Below are 13,726 nucleotides of genomic sequence, written 5' to 3' on the forward strand. Positions count from 1 at the left end.
TCATTATTCACTTTCTCACGGTAGCTCATATGCTTGTAATCTGCTGTATTCTTTGTAGAATGCTGGTCATTGTTGATGTGACTGCCTCCATTTTTGTATACAAACAAGCAGATTGTTAGTGAATCGCCTCAGAACTTTCCACTCCCATCAGCGCATTTTTGCGACTGTGGCATCATGCTAATTTGTCCCACTTAGTATGTGTGACCCTAAAAGCCCCGTGGTGGCTTGAAGGTCAACATTCTGCACACTGAATTCCTGAATTGTAGCCATAAACTGATAAATTCACAAGTGTGTCAAAATTTTACACCAAATTTCAAATTTTGACTAAATTTTAAACCACATAATTGCCACATAATGAGCCAGAACGTAATGAATGTTTGCACCAGAAACTGGCTGCAGATTTCTGTGAACCATATTTAATAATCACCTGAGGATGGACTGAACTGTTCACACAGGGTGTCTCGTTCCCTCAACTCAGCCACGCATTCACATCCAAGGGCCATTTGGGGCATCTCTGGGGTATGGCTGCTGGCAGAAACCATGACAATGATTTTGGTCCGTCATTGCAGTCTCGATTTTTGAACTTGAAACCAGACTTGGGGCTTTAGGGCCTGAGCCAGCAGCATAAATGGGCAACAGATTCTCAAAACATGGAAATAGATATGTAATAGCTGCTTTATTAACAATATAGACAGACAGACAATATGAGCTTTCCTTACTGTCTCATTCTCAGATGAGTTAGTATACGTTTCCTTCTTTGGCTAATTAGGTTAACATTTCTTGTGGTCTGCTTAAAGTTTTTTTTAATGCGTCCTTAAAACTCTAAACTGATGTTGTTGAGCTGCATTTCAATCCAGTCATCTGAGCGGGAAAGTGGGTCACAGATGCAGAAAAGAACAACCTACAGCTAAAAATAGAGCGAAATCTTGGTTTCTTGTTTTCAGCGAGAACCCGAGATCATTCCACACACTCACTTTTAGCCACAGCGTCTCTCTTTCTCCACTCCATAAATCCAGACCCACTTTCAGCTTTGTGTGTCTTTGTGCAGAACCAGACCCAGCAGCACCAGCAGACGACAGGCCAGGCTCAGGCCCAGAACCAGCAGCAGACAGCAGCCCAGCAGGCTCCCTCCCAGCAGAGCTCCGCTCAAACCAACGGCACCGCCGGAGCCACGGGGGCCACCACTGCAGCGCTGCAGCACGGTCAGGACCAGGGGCCACCCAACAAGAAACCTCGGATCGGACCCTCTGGGGCCTCCTCAGGCACTGGGGTGCTACAGTCAGATTACCAGGTCAGTGCAATATTATAGAACACCAACACCAACATTTTCTGGTGAAACTGTTCATTTGTCTGTACTTTAAAACTCTATTAAATGAGTCCATTATAATCATCTCCTGCTCCAGACTTTCATTCTTGGACTCTATTAGTTGCATGAGTAGCTGTGCATGAGTTCCAAGTTCTCCTGTGTAGTGTTATTCTGGGGTTTGGCGCAGACGTGAGTTTATCATCTGACTGAAACAAGCTGTTTTAGCTGTCTTCCTCGTCCCTTCAAACTAACTATGTCCTGATTCGAAGGTGAGTGCAACTTCTGTGCTCATATTACCTGAACCCTGAAACGATAATAAAAAACTGTCTTAAACTGAGTGTTTAGAGCAGGCTGAAGGCTTGTTTAATATGAACATCCCTCAGTGTAACAGTATATGTGAAGAAAAATATATATATATAAAAAGCATAAAAGGTCGACCACAGCAGGATGTACCATTCCAGCACTGAAAATGAGACACTCCAAACTCCTGTTTGAGTTCAGTTTGATTGCAAGTACATGCTTTAAGAAACTGACATGATCTTCAGAAGGAAAAAACCTGCGTTAGGCAGTCAGGATAGGGAAATCTAAACGTATTAAGACATGAACCAACATGTTGCTGGGCTGAGAATGCTTATAGAGTTGTTTGGTTGTATGCTGCAGGCTAAAAAATGTATACCCAAACACTCAGATACCAGACAACAACAAGATGTTGCTTAAATGATAACGACTGTACAGAGCTGATATCAAATCACAGCGGAGCCTGTGAGCTTTTGTTTTCTGCTCAGGCGCCTCCTGTATCGCCGGCTCAGCTCTTATCACAAGGCCAAAGAGACGACAGATCTCGGCCTGTGATGAAGTGAAGCTGGATGCTAAAGTTTGGCATATGACATATTTTGACTTTCAAGATAGGAGAACCCGACTGCTGCAGAAAATAAATGTGATCAGCGACTAATCAGCAATGTATGGGGCTAGCTCAGGTTTTAGCGTTACACAACCGCAGGAGCAGGGAGATCATGTGTCAGTACTTACCAGAGCACGGTGTGATCTAAGTGACCGCTTTGACCTCTCCTGCTTCTGTATCAGCGAGGCACACAAGTATATTGCATATGACTAGCTGCAAGTGACACAGCTGGTGGCTGTCATGCCTCAGTTGATGTATAAATAAACTGTCGCAGTGGTCAGACATATCACGAGTGTGGCTATAGCTGCTACTGTCAGTGTCCTACTTTTTCCCTTTATTGATCTCTATCCACATATATTCCACCATGCACCACCCACCGATCATTTCCGTAATCTGGAACAGTGTAGCCAAGAACCCACAACTGTGGTATGGAGGCATACAAACAGTTGAGGTCTCAGATTCTCAAAGCAATATCCAGATCGTTGAAATTTCAGCACCAGTACGTTTTACAGTCGATGTCTCCGAGTGTGTAAATGAGGCTTTTTCTTTCATTACTAGGGAAATAATCCCAGAGCCACTGAACACACGGCACCTCTGAAGGTTGGAGTGCAAGATGATTTAAAGCACAGCTGTATGACTACAACGGCAGGTTTTACAAATCACTAGCAATCTAATCTGAATTGAATAAAACTTTGACCATTAGAGGAATATTTTCATTAGTGCAAACTCATCTTAAGCGGTGCTTTATTTGTGACACGTGACACCATGGAGGGAAATCTCATAATCCCAATTTTTTGAAATCCATGTGGGAAAACATCTTATGAGGAAAGGTTAATTAGCTGCAGACAACTGAATCTGGAAGGAAGTGGCGCACATTAGCGCAATGTCTGGATGTAGCCTTAAAAACACAATATGTGCCTGCACACCTCCAGAGTCACTGTTTGAATGTTTGCTGATAAGAAGTCTGGTGATTTAGCGACCGTGTCTCCACCTCTCTCTCTCTTTCAGCACTCTGGCTCCCGCCTTGGTTACCAAAGCAACGTCCAAGGTTCTACTCAGCCCCAGAGCACCATGGGATACTCATCATCAACCCAGCAGAGCTCCCAGTACTCCCACCAGACCCACCGTTACTGAGGCTCCTTGTCACTCCCTAACCAGCAGAGGAGTCAAGCTCCTCCTTGTCTTCAGCCAACCCTCAACAACCTCAGCTCCCGCATCCCGGTTGGACCCTTGTCCCTGCATTACATCATTCCAACTCCAGCCATCCTTCTTTTCAAACTGCCCTCACCTTTGACCTTTCGCCCGACAGCCTTCAGCGGCACTGTAACATGAAGGCTGACGAACATAGGAACCAAACGAAATCCAATGAGAAAACAAATTCTGCCTCATCGGCGCATTGAAACACTTTTAAATCGACTGAAAAAAAAAGGGTGTAAGATAGATGTGAAGGCGTCTCACACACAGACTCAGAACCATAGCACTTACAAACACAACGTTCCTCACCAGGAAGAATCGCAGCTGTGTTCAAGTATATTATATAGCACCTTTTTCTATTTGAGTTTTTTTCTCCTGCTCGTTTGCTAGACTTTTCAAGTTTAACTTGATAGTTGATGTCATTATAAATATTGTTACATACAGAAGCGATCAGATGTGAGGCAACTTAAAAGGAAAAGCCCTTTACTGTCATCTCTAGTGTATTATTATCATGGATAATCAAATGACAATAAGCTAAAGTTTGAGCTAAACCCAACCTTTTAAGAAAAAAGTTTCTACAAAGAAAAAAACACTCAGCTTTTAAGCTGATGTCATTGCAGGGAAATATAAAAAAAATTAACTTAAATCTTGATATTATAGGGTTTCTATATTTAGAAGTGTTTATCTAGATTTGGATTTGGAATGTAAGAAAAGCAGTTGTCTTTTTACAGCTCTAGCTTCTGTATATTGTGATCACTCCATCACTTTTAGAAGTAAGAACCATTTAACAGCTGAGCTTTGTTTCCTGTGATGGCAGCGTCTTCGGGAGGTTTTGACGCCTCTTGTTGGTGGCCGGCAGCTCCGAAGTGCGTTGTTGTTCGCTGGTTTTCACTTTGCTGTGACACCCGTGTTATTTTGGACCCTTGAAACGTTTAACGTTTCTGAAGATGCGCATAATCGTACAGGGCAGCTAACAGTACGCTCCCCCCCTCCGACATATGCTTCTTGAGACTGTTACTGCCTGATGTCAGATTGTTTTTTTGTAAAGTTTTATTGTTATCTCTGTTGTCCTGTGAGCGTGTATGAGCGTGTGCACGTGTGTGTGTGTACAGTATGTTTTTTATGCATGTTGTTTATCCTTTTACTTACTAGAACTGCACTGACCGCTGAACCGATCTGCAAAGAGCTGGAACAAATGTGAGGCTCGACCTCTTCCACTTCACCCTTGCGGTGCGACACTGAGCAGGCAGGTAGAGACTGGGGTACATTCAAAGACAATGGGTGCTTTCTTTAGTACATGCATGGAGGTATGAGCAACTTATTTACATTTTTGTATCCAGTGTATACAACCCGTTGTATGTCTGAGTTCATTTTGAATTAATGAATTAACTTGCAAGAAAAGTGAAATGAAGGACATTTAATAAGTGCTACAATTGAAGAAGCTGTGAGGGAAACACTCTAGTTTCTCGCTGAGACTTAAATGAGCAGGTTGATATGCCCACTCCCACCCTCAGAACACAGTGTTGAATATAGTATATATGTCAATTAAATAAGTTATGTAGAATATAACACTCCCAGGGTTGCCGTACTCCTGTTCCCTGTGCAGGAATTGCCTTTTTTTATATCGTTATGAACAAGGGACAGCAAAACTGTTGGGTCAAATATGAATGTCAATCTCAATGGAGCCTGTGTCTGTACTGAGATACCCTCCAGTCATTTGGCACCCCTTCACCCAAGTTCTGACTGGTGTTTTTGACAATGCCTTTCATCCTAGTCAACTCAATGTATGTTGCTCTGTGCAACCTGAGTCTATCATGTGGGTGGTACCAAGCCAAGCTGTGAGACAGGAATGCCTTTCAGTGCCAGAAATTCAGCAAAATTGTTCTTCCGAAATGTAGAAAGTGAAAAATGTCACAATAAATGTATTACATTGTTAGGAGCACAACCTGCCAACTACTAAAATTGCTATTATTACCACTATATTACTATTATAATGAATATAATTCCCAACATTGCCTGTATCTTTAGTGTAGAGCCATTCCTGGTAGCTAATTAGCTTAGCCTAGCATAAATCCTGGAAACACTAAAGGAGCTAGCATGGTGCTATTAGAGGATAACAGCATTTCCTAAGCTCATGGGGTTTTTTTTTCTAAAGCTAATGATGTTATATGTGGACATTTTAATAAGTTTACTATTTATTTTTTTAAACTACTTCTCAGAACAACTTATCTGTATGACACCTTAGACTTCAGTGTTTATAGGTCAAACTAGTGATGTATAACATGCTAACTTATGAGCTAAAATGTGCTTGTAGCCTGTAATAAATAAATAAATACAATAATACTACTAATAAAATAAAATAAAAAAATCCAGGCTAGCTGTTTTCCTCTATTTCCAGTCTTTATGCTAATCTAAACTGATGGGCTGCTAGTAACATTTTTAAATTTTGCTGCAGACATGAGTGTGATATCAGTGTTTTTATCTAACTCTTGGTAATGAGCAAAACATAATGACTGCATTACCACAAATCTGTTTTTCTTCCTTAAGCACAAAGTCTTCTTTTTCAAGTAATACTTCATTACATTTCAGAAGATCATATTGATCATATCTTATTTTTTTTTAAACACAAACCAATTTGTCTTCAGTATTTTTGAAAATCTGATTTTTTTATATGGGAATTTTCCTGTTCAGAATTTCTTTCAGGTGTTTACAGAAAAGTTATTAGGGATCTGTTCACATACAAAATTGTCTTTGAGGCTGTTTTTCACTGTTAGAAGTGGACTAGTTAAAATTATTATGCAGATTATTATCTGCACCACAATATATTGTTAAAAAAGAAAAATAAATTTAAAAAAAATGCTACCTACACAGTATGTAACACTATGAACTAGTTCATACGGTATGTTTACCTTTGATACTTACAGTAAACTTTGCTAAAAGCATTTCTAGTATTACTTTTATGGGTTATAATACTAACAATACAACAGTTAGAGCAAGTCCTCTTTTCATATCCTCCTGACAGCTTGCTTCATCATTAATGACCACCCTGCATGCTGTGTTAAAGAATGCACCCAGTGATTTGACTAACTGCATTTGCCCCCTTACAGAGGAAAAGAGACATTGTGTTTATTGCATGTGTGACCTGCAGTTTGATTAGGAAACACTGACACCTTGTGGCTGGAAAGAGAACTGGACCTCTGTCCTTATCGAAGCTGTAATAATACAAATAGATAATGTGGATTTTTTTTTTTTATTAATCAGAACATGCAAGATATGTGTGTATAATGAAAATAATTGTATTTCTGTGTCCAATTATGGTTCACTGATGCTTAAAAGTAGCCACCCGCTTTACATTAGTAACATCATTAGAATTTTACCACTGAATAGAACTTTTTTAAGGCTTTATGTTTCATGCATTGATACTAACCGCAGATAGGTGGGTTGATGTTATGGACTTGGGGTCACTTCCATTGAAATAGTGTCAGTTCTTCTTATTTTGTTCTGCTAAATTATGCTTATGCATCTGGATGGATCTTGTCAAATTTTGACCTAAAATATGTTTGAAATCATGTTTAAAAAAAAAATATTGTTGATTCTTAAACAAGAGAAGGTCCTTTCTAGTGTTGTAGGTTAGTCACAGTTTTAGTCAGAATTGTTCACAATGTGAAAAAAGTGAAAATTTACATACTGCTGGATTTTTCATTTAAAACAGGACATACATAATCTGAGTGTGTGGTCGTTTCTGTAAATGGCCACCATCTACATTTTTAGTGCATACATTGTCTGATGAGATGAGATATATATTATGGATAAGGATACTATTTAAAATCAAACCTTTTTCAAAATTCAAAAACATAATGTCAGTTAATGTCCCACGGGTCTTTGATAACCCGTATCAAAGAGCATAGAGCAAGAGTTTTATGGAATGTTGCCCATTTGGCACAATATCTTTGGTTTCTGAAGAATGTGAGCATGAGGCTGAAACAGTTTAGTAATAATGTGTACTAAAGATAGTTTCTAGAAACTACAATTTTATCATTCAGAACTCTTAAAAACTCTTAAACATGACCTGACAATTCTTCTGTCTTTTCTTTTTCTTTTTTGGATGTGCTAAATAGACCAAAATCCATAAAACAGCTGGATTAACCTAACCCTACCCCTAACCAGAAAGACCCAGGTTAATTTTTTTTCAATGAAAAAATATAGTAATTAGATTCAGATAACTTTGTTTATTATTATTCTAAACTGCATTTATTAAAATAATGTAAATGTGTGGAAAAACTGCAAATTTAGTTTGTGTTTTTTTCACACAGCCATTTTTAAAAACAAGCTGCTCAGAGCATGTGTGTCCTGTTTCTAAAGCCCAGAGAAAAATCTCCCAGTTACACCTTTTTTTTTCTTCATGTTAAGTAATTCTGAACTGTTCAGTGTTTGCGTGACACAAAGGCAGGATCCTTTATGTTTTAAACACGTTTAAAGCTGTAGTAATTGATTTTTTTGGTCTCTTGGGTTTGGAGGACATAAAGCAACATGTAACACCTTCCTACGACTCTTTCAAGAAACTTGGAAGGTGATTCGATGAGTAAAATGTCTTTCACCTTCCAAACCATGTCTGCAGAGCGTGTCGTAGCTGAAAAACCATAACAAGCAGCAGTCTGAGGAGCTTGGAAAGCTAGCAGTCAGTCAGCATGTAAATGGTTACACCTTCCTGTTGCCAGGCTAGTAACAAAAATGTGCACATAAAAGGCACACTGGCATTAGTGTTGCTGAGTTGCTTTTGCTGCATGTTAAAAAAATGGACATAGCCTCAATCATGTTGCCATTCCTTGGTAACTAACATGGAGAAAAACATGCAAGCAGCCTTTAATTTCTTTATGTACTGGCACTAGCTGGTACTAAACAGCTTATGATGAGTTTTTTTTAATGAAAATAAACCAAAACAGTTCAAAGGTCCTCGAGTATTCCATAAAACTGTTTAGAATTCTTTCTGGATCCATCACTTTGTGGCCCCTTTAATGGGACCCATGGTCATTGAAGTCATTGCTTATCTAAAAATCTTGATTATTGCAGCTTTAAAGAGAAACTTAAAGGAATGCACCTGTACCTAAAATGTCCAGATGAAGTAGCTTTTTGCACTCCGTGTCTTTTGTTCATCTTTACTTCTACTGTTTTCTGACAGACTGGCAGACAGATCCACTGGCTGGGGGCACACAGTAGGGATCTAAACCAGCAGTTATTCAAAGGTTTTGGCTTCCCTTTACTGTGCGTATTTGAAGTTGAAGTGAGTAGCAGCGAGGATATGTTGAGACACTTTGTTGTACATTTCTCTCTCCACACAAACGAGGTGTCACAAGTATTACTAATGAGCACGAGGCTCCAGCAAGAGACAAACTCCTATGCAAAGAAATCCCAGACTAAAGCTTTTACCTGTTTCTAGGTTTTGCAGTTGACAGGTTTTATTATATTTTATTGAGTGATGTGTATTCCTTCCTTGTGAAATACTGAGTCCAGTAGACCAAGACAGCTCTCATTTATGTCCTTTTTCCCCCCACAGCATTTTAAAATGTACTCTAAAAGAATTATTGTAAAGAAATGCATATATATGAATAGTATACAATCATATTTATTTTTTCCATACATGTATTAATAATACCCATGTTTGAACTTTCCTCTGCCTTAACTATAGTAGCTATAGAAAGGGACCTCTGTCAGACAGACCCGCCTTCGCTAGATCATAGTTCTCCTCCTCTTGGTCGTTTCCTCTTCATAAATAAGCTCACGTGGAATGAACGTGTAGTTACTGAATGTGTTCACACCACCTCACTGTACAGTAGAATGAAGGTGACGCACTGGCTTCTGTTCCATAGTGTTGCTGTCCTTACTTACAGGAATGATAACTAACGGTCCACGTTTTAGTTTGAGTGGATGGTGCCTTTTTTTCTTTTTAAATTTCATCAGCTACACTTGTCATGGGATTTTAATTTTGTATTTTCACACTTCCTCTGTCAGTCTTTTATTTTTCTTGTTACTATGTAGCATATTGTTAGCAGCTAAGTATCTATTTGATTTGACTGCAAAGAATCCTGATGCAGGATTGGCTCTTGTTTTCTCTGCTCATAGATATCATCCTCACACATTACTGAAGCGCAGTTATGTTTTGAAATGCTGTACATAAAAAACATTTTAAGGACTTCTCATTGAGATATAGTAATTGTCTTCTAATGCACTGTCGTTGCTAAAATATCTAGTGGTAAATAAAAAATATGGTATTTAATGTTTTTTAATGTCTCGCTTTAGACACTAAACTTCTGGCAGTGCTATGAAAGTTAGACGGTAGGTGTGTGTGTGTGTGTGTGTGTGTGTGTGTGGAAGGACACTTACTTGTACAACGCTTTTATAAAATGTAGTGCACCTCTAGGCCGCCCCGTCCTCTCACATCGCCTCTTTTTTGATAGTATTGCATGTGCCTATCTTTTTCCAATGGAGAACATAAGCACTTACTGTCGCCCTCGCAACACTTTGTACAGGCGGACAGATGCTCCATCTGCAGAGTTGAAAGAAGTGATGCCATTTGCCTTTTTTTTTAGATTGGCGTAAAAATCACAAAATGTTTCCACTGACCCTCTGTCCTGTTGTGTGTGTGTGTGTGTGTGTGGGGGGGGGATTAGAGAGGAAGCAGAAAAGCAACTGTTATTTAAAAACCTTTTTTGTAATTACCATCTGCAGGTTTTGACTAAAGCTTTCAATAAAATTCTTTTTTTTTTCAAGAGGCTTTTCTTTGCCCAGGCTGCCATTGTAAATAAGAATGTGTTTATAATTACTTGCCTGGTTAAATAAAGGTGACACTGACTTGCCGCGCCACCTTGTGGTACAAATTGGTATTGCAAGGAAGTACAGCACGGTCCTAGTTTAACTTCATTTGTTATCTCTTTAACACATTGCATAGATGTTTTCATGGCAGCTGTTTCTTCACATCCTGTTGAAAGCTTTAGTTCATTTTTGAAGGTTCATAGTGTTTTTGAAAACGGGTATTTACAAAAAGTACCTTTTTAATCCCCCCCCCTGAGCCGCATCAGAGTAATGCTTTGCAGGTTGGGGTGTCTGTCCATTTTTGACATTCTATCTGTATTACGTGAGTGCGTGTGAGCGTGAGTTTGAAATATACATATGGCCTAAATGGTATTGTCTTTTCATAGTGTTTATAGATAAAGCAGCAATAGGTTGGCGAAAATCAGAAAAGTAAAAATTTATTTAGCTGCTTTTAGCAAACTTGTCCAAATTTCACTGTACAAATGACTGTTAAATGAGAAGAAGTCATGTATATTTATTTTATATCCTCTATTATAATAAAAGCCTCTTGTCTGAATCTGTTTCATTATGCAGTTTTTGGGAGAGTTGCTGCTTGACAGGGCAGCAACGTTGCAGCTGTTAGTGTTCACCACTTGGTGGCACTCGAGGGTGTCTGTTTATTGTGCTGCTGAATCATTTTCAGACTATTCCTAATGTCAGTGCTCAATATTCATAAATCTAAGTGACAGTTCACAAAGTTGTGCATCCATCATGGATTTGATTATTTAATCATTTTTTTATTCCAACATCCCATATATTGAATAACAGCATGAGACAACGGTTTGGACGTGCCCCTCATTAAAGGGAAATGATAAGAGGTAGGACCATAATGGTCTTTATTGTATGCTATAATCTGCTTAGGATGTTGATGCTTTGAATGTTTGCCTGTCCCAGCTGACCTTCAACACGCTACAACTGGCAAGGTCCATCACATGGACTACTATACCTGTCTGTGGACTGTGGGAGGAAGTACACACATTCACAGGGAAAATGTTCAACGGGGGGGTTCAAGCCAGGAATTTTCTTAAAAACCACTGCACCACCCTCCAGACAGGTAGGAAACTATCACAGGAAATAATGTGGAAAATTAAATACAGCTGAGATAACAACAGTCCATCATCACTTCAGGACACAAATAGCCATGGTTATTTCAAACTCCCTGTTTTTCTTCTTTGACTCTACTAGACTCGCTTTGCATCATTCAAAGTTCATAATAATCCGCGTTGTACCTACACATAACAGACAACTGAGCAAAGATTTTAAATCTCAGCCTGCCACAAAAACACATAAGTTTGCTCCTATTTCTTCAGTTGAAACTATAAAAAATGCCAAAGATAACGAGCATAAAACTGTATTTTTCCACCAACAAGGTGATTTCCAGAGCTTTAAACCTAAGATGGTAAATGGCCTGTATTTGTATAGCGCTTTACTAGTCCCTAAGGACCCCAAAGCGCTTTACACATCCAGTCATCCACCCATTGGTGATGGCAAGCTACATTGTAGCCACAGCCACCCTGGGGCGCACTGACAGAGGCAAGACTGCCGGACACTGGCGCCACCAGGCCCTCTGACCACCACCGGTAGGCAATGGGTGAAGTGTCTTGCCCAAGGACACAACGAGCTAGACTGTCCAAGCTGGGGCTCGAACCGGCAACCTTCCGATTACAAGGCGACCACCCAACTCTTGAGCCACCATCGCCGGGATAGCTTGGTACTGATCCTAAACTTACTGCCAATGCAGTAAAAGCATACTCGGATAGAAAAACACATACAACAGCCCTTTGTGAGTCCTGGATTGGATTCCCCAAAATCTGGACCTCAACATTATTGAAGCAGTGGGTTGAGTGTGGATCAGGAGGAAGGGCAGGTCATCTACTAACTTGAAGGTTGGTGCAGTTGGTGGTTGATTTCATCCCTGGCTTTTCCAGTCTGCTGAACCCCAAGTTGCTCCTATATAAGGACCTTACATTTACCAGTGTGGTAAATGGAAATTAAAGAAAAGCCTGCCTAAGAGTTGGAGCTGTGTTGAAGAATAAAGATGTTATCATCGAATATTGACTTTCATGCTTATTAGAACTGTACAAACTCTGTTTTTGGCTTCTGTATTTCCATGTATGTTTGCACATGTTGCTCAAGACTTTTGGACAATACCGTACCTGCAAAGCATCTTGCCAAAGAGCAAATAGTGTGTAAATGTCAGCGGTGATGGGTGCTAGCATAAAGTGATAAAGTATATTTTAGTCTGATTTATGGAGAAATAAAGACTGGATGGACTACAGAAAGTCAGCCTGTCCTAATTACTGTCCCTGCTGGTGTTATAGGGTTACACACACTGGAGCGAATGTCTTTGGATGATCTAAACACTTGTACCAACCAACAAGACATTCCAAAGGATGCGTCAAGTAAGCACTACATTCAGTTCTCCTTACAGGCTGCTGGTGTGAAACCACTGCAGACAAGCTGAGACTTGGCATCAGCTGCACGAGTTCTGGCAGAGGCGCTGGATTGACAGATCAGCCTGCGGTGTTACTGCTACCACTTGAGGGAAATTTATGACTTGGCTCAGAGAGAACTCAGCAGAACGTGTTAACACAGATGGCCCCATTTCCTACTTCAGGTGCTGCAGTAGCAACTAAAGAGCAAACTCATCCCACACGTGTAGCCTCCAGTTTAAACCCTACCACAGGCAGTGTTCAAACTGACCCTGGACCTCAACATAAATTCTCAGAATTTGCAACTGCTATTTAAGGGATTGCACTCAGTGTAGGAAGAAATGCTTTAGTCTAATTAGAATCATCAGGAACTTTGGTTTGGTAGTGATTCTGTTCAATAGCACCAACAACGACTTGCATGTACATGCAACTGACAGAGTATGACAAAACTTGCTGTGACAGACATTGCATGCTGTAAATATAACTGATGTACACCATGGCCTGGCATCAAATAAGCATTTAACAGAACACGCCTAAGCCAAAAGGAAAGTCTGGTGAGATGGTGAAACCTGGCCAATAAACCACGTGTGCTAGAAGAGGTTCTTCAAGGTTCTTCTATTAGCCCCTTGCTTTCTGTCATGTTTTTAGACAGGTGGACACTCATATAAATAGATGTCCCCAGTTTGTAATAATGAAAGTATATCTATAAGTAATCTCCTCTGTCACACCAACCCTCTGCATGACCTCCTTCACATCCTTTGTCCAATATATCCAGCATCTCTCCTGTGCACGTCCAAACCACCTCATCCTGCCGCTCTAACATTGTCTCTAAACCACTCCGTCTGAGCTGTCTGCTGATGTACTCATTTCTAATCCTGTCCATCCTACTTACTTCCAATGAAAATCTTCAACTACCACCCCCAGCTCCATCTTCTGCCTTTGTTAGCGCTATTGTTTCCAAGCTACACATCATGCCAGGTCTCAGTACTATCTCGTAAACCTTCCTAGCTACATTCTCCCAACAAAACCTTTGAGTCTCTTATC

At 40.0% G+C, this 13,726-nt stretch overlaps 1 protein-coding gene across 2 annotated transcripts in view; it reads left to right on the top strand.

The window, feature by feature from the left end:
* The window catches only part of cdk19 (cyclin dependent kinase 19), a 55,802-nt gene extending 45,035 nt beyond the window's left edge, over positions 1 to 10,767 (top strand). Inside the window, exons 13-15 of one of the 2 annotated variants that reach the window (XR_002056534.2) lie at positions 1,049 to 1,291; positions 3,216 to 3,735; positions 4,554 to 10,767. Coding sequence is in view for 1 of the 2 variants with exons in the window: in XM_019345608.2 (XP_019201153.1) it covers positions 1,049 to 1,291; positions 3,216 to 3,341 (369 nt within the window). In the remaining variant the exon portion in view is untranslated. Of the gene's footprint in view, positions 1 to 1,048; positions 1,292 to 3,215 lie in introns of both variants that reach the window. The other variant, XM_019345608.2, reaches the window with a different exon arrangement.
* Positions 10,768 to 13,726: the final 2,959 nt, after the last annotated feature.

The sequence above is a fragment of the Oreochromis niloticus genome, linkage group LG15 (assembly GCF_001858045.2).
Source record: "Oreochromis niloticus isolate F11D_XX linkage group LG15, O_niloticus_UMD_NMBU, whole genome shotgun sequence".
Lineage (NCBI taxonomy): Eukaryota > Metazoa > Chordata > Actinopteri > Cichliformes > Cichlidae > Oreochromis > Oreochromis niloticus.